Genomic DNA, 6,954 nt, shown 5'->3' with positions numbered 1-6,954 from the left:
AAGAGCTGCTGGACTAGGAGCCTTGCAGAGAGAACTAAGGTCATGTCATAACTTCCACTATGGAATTCATCCTTTGTTTGCCTTTTATTTTGTTTACAACCTCTATAGATGTACAATGCTGTTCAGTCATTATAATGTAGAATCACAACTTGGCGTGATGTATAAAGTAATCGTGTGTGTTTTGGTTCCGATAGATAAAGGTGTACAAAACGCAATATATTTATGGGGGGGGGGGGGGGCTTTGAACTTGTATCCTTGAAATACACTATTTTGTTGTGGATTTCTCTGCATTTGTGTATTCCTTTCTGTCCTATGTTTTGTGTTTTCCAAAGATTCTACAAGCCAAGGTGAACAGATTGTCATCTTTCTTTATATACAGTTTATTGTACACACAGTGGTGACGTGCTCATGCCTCTGCAGCAATTCAGAGGATTAAACCGCTCGTTCTTCTCCAAGCACAAACAAATGGAGACGGGGACTTGTTGGATTCCTGGCCTTCTATCACCGTGAGGTGGATAGAGCAAACTGGATCCTGCCAGGTTTAACTAGTACTAACTGTCTGGGTCAGAGATGGGGTTAACACAAAGCCCGTCCCCACAGCACAGCGAAAAGCTCGATGGCTAGGGCTGTTAAGTAACCCAACATAAGGCCTGAGCCAAGGATGTATAGTCTCTGTGCTGTTGGGAGTGCTTTTGTAAGGTGTATTACTACTTAATAACCGCTGGAAAACAAAATCAGTGCAATACCACACCCCTTTTTTCACACAGTTTTCTGAAGCCACACTTGTGTTTTTATTTCAATTTTTTCTACAAAGGTCTTTTTGGCGGTGTGTGTGTGTGTCTAGATGGAGATGTTGCGGATGGGGAAGGGGGGTGGGGGGGGTGTTCAGTCGAACAGCTTGGCTGCTATGGCTTTGCCATCATACTTGGAGTTCTTGCCGTCAAACTCGGAGGGCAGGATGTCCGCGTCAAACTCCTTGTAGTAGTTGTCCAGCTCGTCTCCGTGGACAAACACCTGATTTGGTAGACAGACAAACCTATTAACTAAAATATTCTCACCATATACACTCAGTGGCTAGCTTATTAGGTACTCCCATCTAGTACCGGGTCAGACCCCCCCCCCCTTGCCTCCAGAACAACTTGAATTCTTAGTGGCACGGAAACGTTGGTCAACACACACAATTGGTATCAAGGGACCGAACTTGTGCCAGGAAAACATTCCCCACACCATTACACCACCGCCACCAACCTGTACCATTTGACACCAGGCAGGATGGGTCCATGGACTCATGCTGCCTACGCCAAATCCGGACTCTGCCATCAGCATGACTCAACAGGAAGCAGGATTAGTCTGACCATGTTTTTCCCACTCTTTCATTGTCCAGTGTTTGATTGCATGCCCACTGGAGCTACTACTACTTGTTTTTAGCTGATAGGAGTGGAGCCCGGTGTGGTCTTCTGCTGCAATAGCCCATCTGTGACGAGGACCAACGAGTTGTGCGTTCCGTGACGCCGTTCTGCACCACTGTTGTACTGCGCTGTTATTTTACCTGTTTGTGGTCCACCTGTTAGCTTGCACAATTCTTGCCATTCTCCTTCGACCTTTCATCAACGATCTGTTTTCGCCCACGGGGCTGCCGCTGACTGGATGTGTTCTGTTTGTCGCACCATTCTCAGTCAACCCTAGACACTGTCTTGCGTTAAACGCCCACGAGGCCGCCCGTTTCTGAGATACTGGAACCGGCGCACCTGCCACTGATTATCGTATGCGCAAAGTCGCGTAGGTCACTCGTTTTGCCCAACATTCAATCGAACGGTAACTGAATGACTGCTTTATATAGCAAACCATGTCCACGTGACTCAGTCTGGAGGAGCTAACAATTTTTGTGAACTGGGTGGTGTACCTAATAAACTGGCCACTGAGTTTTTCATTATTGTATTTACTGTTACCAGTATATTACATGTTGATTTAAGAACCCATTCACCTTCCTTACTTGTTGATTTTTATCATGTTACTTCAGATATTTTCCCCATTTTTAAAATCCCAAGTTTTCCCCCACTTACTTTCCCACCAACCTCTCACTATAAAAAGGCTCAATCTTTTTAAAATTCATTCTTTCATGTTCTTTCACAGGGCCTGTTTCACTCACTCTCTCCAGTAGCTTGCCCTTCATGAGGGGCTTGACAACGTTGTAGGTGGTGGTGAAGTACCAGGGTTGGTGGATGAAGTGGACAGCCTTGAAACGGGCAGGAAAGGAGTCCTGATACACACACACACACACAAGAGGTTCAATTCGTTACAGATCTCACCACCATTATGACCATAAATAATCATCCTCGTTGTACGAGTAACGGAAAGGGAAACTATCATTGTTGCGCAACAACAAAGTTCAGCGCATTAGATTAGAGCCGACACGATAACCCGAAAATACATTTTTTTTTTAAATACATTATTTTGTATCATAAGGTAATGTGCTGTTTACTATTCCTTTGGAATGTGTGTGAAAGTGACCTGCAACATGTCCACCATCTTCTTGAGCTCCGTGGGTTTGATGCCAGAGGCCTGCTGCATGGTGAAGCCCTTGAAGTTCTCAATGATGCAGAAACCGTTGATCTGAGTCTCCTCGTTCTCAAGCAGGCTCTCCAGGATTACACAGTAGGCACGCAGGATCTGATGAGTGCACATATACACGCATAGTCACATGTGCGCAGACACACACACACACACGTTTGAAGCACACACCGTTGACACGTCTGTTAACATGACAAGAGGAATGGGAAAAAAGGGCCAGCACTCCCTTGATTATGATTTGCAATAGTAGGAGCTTTGTTTTTAATTCTCTTTCATAGCAACATGACTCAATAGACCATACGTTTACGGCCAGTGTGTGGACTATTAGGTAATATTGCTATGAAAGAGAATTAAAACTAAGCCTCTATTATTGCAAATCGTAATCAAGTGAGTGTTGGCTCTTTTGTTGTATTTTTACGTGATTTATTTTTGGTTCCAAGCAACCTTTTTACCTGTCTACACAGATTTGTAGTGTATTTATTTTTTCATATTTTGAGCACGTTCTCTTCCAATATTGAGTGTGACAGAAGCCCTTGATGACCACAGATCTCATGAGCCAATTCAAATGATTATCATTGGATGATTTCAATGATCGATAACTCTCATTTGACAACCATTACTGTATATCTATGAAAATGTTGGTCCTGTTTTTAGTGCCGTGCGGGGACCACCAATGTTTATATATTTTTTATTTAACTAAGCAAGTCAGTTAAGAACAAATTCTTATTTACAATGACGGCCTACCGGCGAACAGTGGGCTGAACGACATATTTTTACCTTGTCAGCTCGGGGATTCGATCTAGCAACCTTTCGGATACTGGCCCAACGCTCTAACCACTAGGCTCCCTGCCACCCCCAATGTATCTCAAATGTGTGCATTGTGAGGACCCAGGTTCCCGGTAGTCACCTCATCGAAGGTGATCTCTTCGTAATCCCAGTTCTCGATGTTGAAGAGCAGAACGATGCGGCCGTACTTGTCTCTGCTGGACAGGATGCCTGGGTAGCCGGCCTCGATGGTGCTGCGGACAGCCTCCGGGGTCAGGTTCTCGAACAACTCCGGGTAATCCCTCCTGAAGCGCACGTAACCTGAACGCAGACACAGGATCATCAAGATCAGATATAGTCTGGCCAAGTTAGGAGTTAAGCATAAAGGAACTTCGTTGTTTGGTTAGGTTCTGCCCACTGTTCGCCGGTTAGGTTTAACATTAACCAAACTACATTTCGTTCTAATGCCACTGTTCAGAATGATCATGTGCACAATAGCATGGCTTCCTTAGCCTGGTCCCAAATGTATTTGTGCTCTCTTGCCAACTCCAACAGTACTTGGCTATACAGCAACAGATTTGGGACCAGGCTATAGCTGCTTGTCATTTTAAGATATAGCATTTATAACCCATGACATCAGCTTCAAAGAAATAGACAGAAAATGTGCTCACTAAGCTTCACTGACATACAGTATGGTAGTTTGTGGGGACCCACCCTTCATTAGGTCGAAGGCTCTTGGCACGTCGTATTTCCTGGCGCGGATGAAGCGGACCAGCATGCCGTCGGGCTTCTCGCCAAAGGTTTCCAGCACCCCTTTGGCGAGGTCGTCCTCAGCCTCTGCCTTCTCCTTGATGATTCCCCTCAGCTCCTTGACTGCCAACGCCCGCTTTTCGTCGGTCTCGTTCAGCTCGTCCTTGGCCTGTAGGGATCCATCAAAGCATCAGTCAGTCAACCTCAGATGAGTTCTACAACCTCAGAACTGAAGAGCAGGTATATATATATTTTTTTTCAGATTGTGCTATATGTGGCATCGACACAGTATGACGTCATGCTTGTTCTTGAAATTAGCCTTTGCAAAGAAATAGCTCTTTTGGGGGAAATTTAAGATACAATTAAGTGTTCTTGTTTTTGAGACCAGAGGGAGTTTGTACAGGTAGTCTGGACTCCAGTTGAACTCGACACATGATTTGTGGTTGCACTTGAGTTTGTGGCAGGGCTTATGATGGGAAATGACTTGACAGTGTAAGGTTTGTGAGCGAGTGACCGCAGACCTTCTGCACGGTGTGGTCGGGCAGCTGGGCGCAGGGACCGAACACGGGACCGTGGTCCTTGACCGTGAGGCGCTCCAGCTTGGCCCTGAGAGCCTGCTCTTCTTCCGACACCATACGGAACGTTCCACTCTGGGGGGGGGAGAGGGGTGGATGATCTCACAAGCATGACTTGCCAACAAGCACCATTCGCTCGCAAGACTACCAAATAGCTACCTTACGAATGAGGTTTAAAACCAGGGCGTATGCCAATATACAATCCAAAAGGAGGCCTCTATCAATGGGCTTAAGTATTAGCATTGGTTAATCACCCTCGCATGAGCACAGTAACGCCTGGTTAACCTGGGCTGAGATCTGCTTAGGGGTTAATGCTAGCAATTGACAGCATCCAGCGCTAATGTGCCTGAGAAATGTGGAGCTGCCATTGTCCATGGCACAGGACGTTATATGACGTTTGAGTCAACGTTCCCTGATGGGTGGACTGTCTGGCGGCCAAATTGAGTGCCATTCTATTTCTGCTGTTTGAGTAACCCTACTGTGGGAAGTGACGGAAGAACACCGTGACACAATAAGCGGATCTATTGTGGATTACATCCTCCGAAGGAACATGATGATGCACTCTTGTTTTCTGCTCGTCACTGTATGAAAAACAACATTTCTCAGAACGTGACTCTCAGGATCAATGTCTCTACATTCGTCTTTCCACAGACTTGTTAAGTTTGACCATTGATCTGCGATACAAACACCACTGAATAATTACAGTGCGGCATCTAAGCCTGTTGCATACAAAGAGAGGAGCTTAGAGGTACTTACGACGACAGCCATTTCTTTAGTTGTTTAGAGCAGCTTTGTACCTACTGGAAAATAAGAGGGATTTAATTATTCACAATTGGAGAATAGATTGGATTCCAGGAAAACATCAAAATAAACAATTCACGTATTGTGCTCCAGGTTTAAACTCCCTCCATCTTAACCCCGCCAGCATTTGTAACACTTCAGATTTGTGAGCCTTATTTGTCCGTTATCTGAATTACACAGAATCAGACATGTTGTTATTTTATATAGCAGGACGATTCAAGTAAAAACACCAGACTCAATCACGATATCAGACACAATAGCACAGTTGTATGGACAGGGTCAGGCGTGGGTCAGCCACTCAATTCCGGAGAAACTGTGCAACTGATCCCATAGTGCATTCAGATCATCGGCGCGACCATCAAAGCTTTCCCTCAAATTTCTGTCGGTCAGCTAGAGAGCGGAAGCACTGGACTCCATTGATAGCTACAGGCAGTGGGTTCCCAAGTCCTCTGCTAGGCGCAAGAAGGAAGCTGAAACATTCCGCGCCTGTCCACATCTGAGATATGGTCTATAAACCACAAAGTATTCAAATCTCTCGTGTTTAGCAAATGTAACACCCCAGCGTTCAACAACCAAACCAGCATACAAGGCAATGCTCTGCCTTGTAAAACATGGGGAGTAAATATGTCATGAAATACCAATCATTTTTCACTCCTTCCTCCTGAGCAAAGAAACTTCCTAATTTGGGCTCCAATCCAGCAACACTCCACTGGGTCCATCAGAACTGCCAAACCCCCAGCAGGATTTGGAATGCACAACCCCCTGGGTGTGAGGGAGATGGGTCACAGTGGGTTCCCCATATTGGAGGCTTCCGGATCGAGGAGATTGAGCCTTACCTGGGGAGGGAGGAAGCTGGGCGCTGTCGAGAGTCTGTGTGGAGCAGGACGGCCAGGCCCTACCATTTGTAGCATCAGGATTGGTGTCGTCACACTGGATTACGCCCATCAGATTTCTCTGATAATCAGTGTAAAGTGGAAGGGGGAGAGAAGAAAGGAGGGAAGGACAGAAGAGGGCAATGATGCTGAGCCAATAGAAGAGAAGGTGGGGTTAGGGTGGGCTAGAGTCACGTGGGTGACGGTAGGGGTTGCTGTGAGGTGAGATGTAATGGAAGGGATACACTAATAGGTTAGAGTTGGTTTAAGGGGGTGGGGGGTGAAAAGGGGGGGGCATTTAGTAGGGAAGAGTTGATTGCATTCCAACGTTTCTTGGAGCAAGTGAAAAGTAGTGGTTCGTGCTCTCTCTGTGGCCTGGAACATGAACAGAGCTCTGGAGAGGGGGAGGTTCAGACCCGGTTTTGAAGGCACTCTAACCCTTCACGTGTATGACCATGCATATGAGTGGGAGCTCTGTCTTTGCTGTATAGGACCAGGTCGTCGTCCCCCCCCCCCCCCCCTGGCAATGAAGTGCAATGAGAGGACATGTCAATGGGGCTAGCCCAGATTGTCAAAACTTTTTTATATTTTTTATATATATATCATGACACCTTCTTCTC

General features: G+C 46.0%; 1 protein-coding gene across 1 annotated transcript; it reads right to left on the bottom strand.

Annotated features, from left to right (window-relative positions):
- Nucleotides 1-343: 343 nt before the first annotated feature.
- rlbp1b (retinaldehyde binding protein 1b) lies at nucleotides 344-6,362 on the bottom strand. Its single transcript, XM_029668637.2, has 8 exons — nucleotides 6,299-6,362; nucleotides 5,418-5,461; nucleotides 4,608-4,736; nucleotides 4,051-4,255; nucleotides 3,479-3,657; nucleotides 2,512-2,670; nucleotides 2,150-2,260; nucleotides 344-1,014 (listed from the first exon to the last, which is right to left on the bottom strand). The coding sequence occupies exons 2-8, from the start codon at nucleotides 5,427-5,429 to the stop codon at nucleotides 886-888; spliced, it is 924 nt and encodes a 307-aa protein (XP_029524497.1). The 5' UTR covers nucleotides 5,430-5,461; nucleotides 6,299-6,362; the 3' UTR covers nucleotides 344-885.
- Nucleotides 6,363-6,954: the final 592 nt, after the last annotated feature.

Source organism: Oncorhynchus nerka, linkage group LG9a (assembly GCF_034236695.1).
Source record: "Oncorhynchus nerka isolate Pitt River linkage group LG9a, Oner_Uvic_2.0, whole genome shotgun sequence".
Classification (NCBI taxonomy): domain Eukaryota; kingdom Metazoa; phylum Chordata; class Actinopteri; order Salmoniformes; family Salmonidae; genus Oncorhynchus; species Oncorhynchus nerka.
The sequence above is the reverse complement of the archived record's forward strand: the minus strand, read 5'-3'. Positions and strand labels throughout refer to the sequence as shown.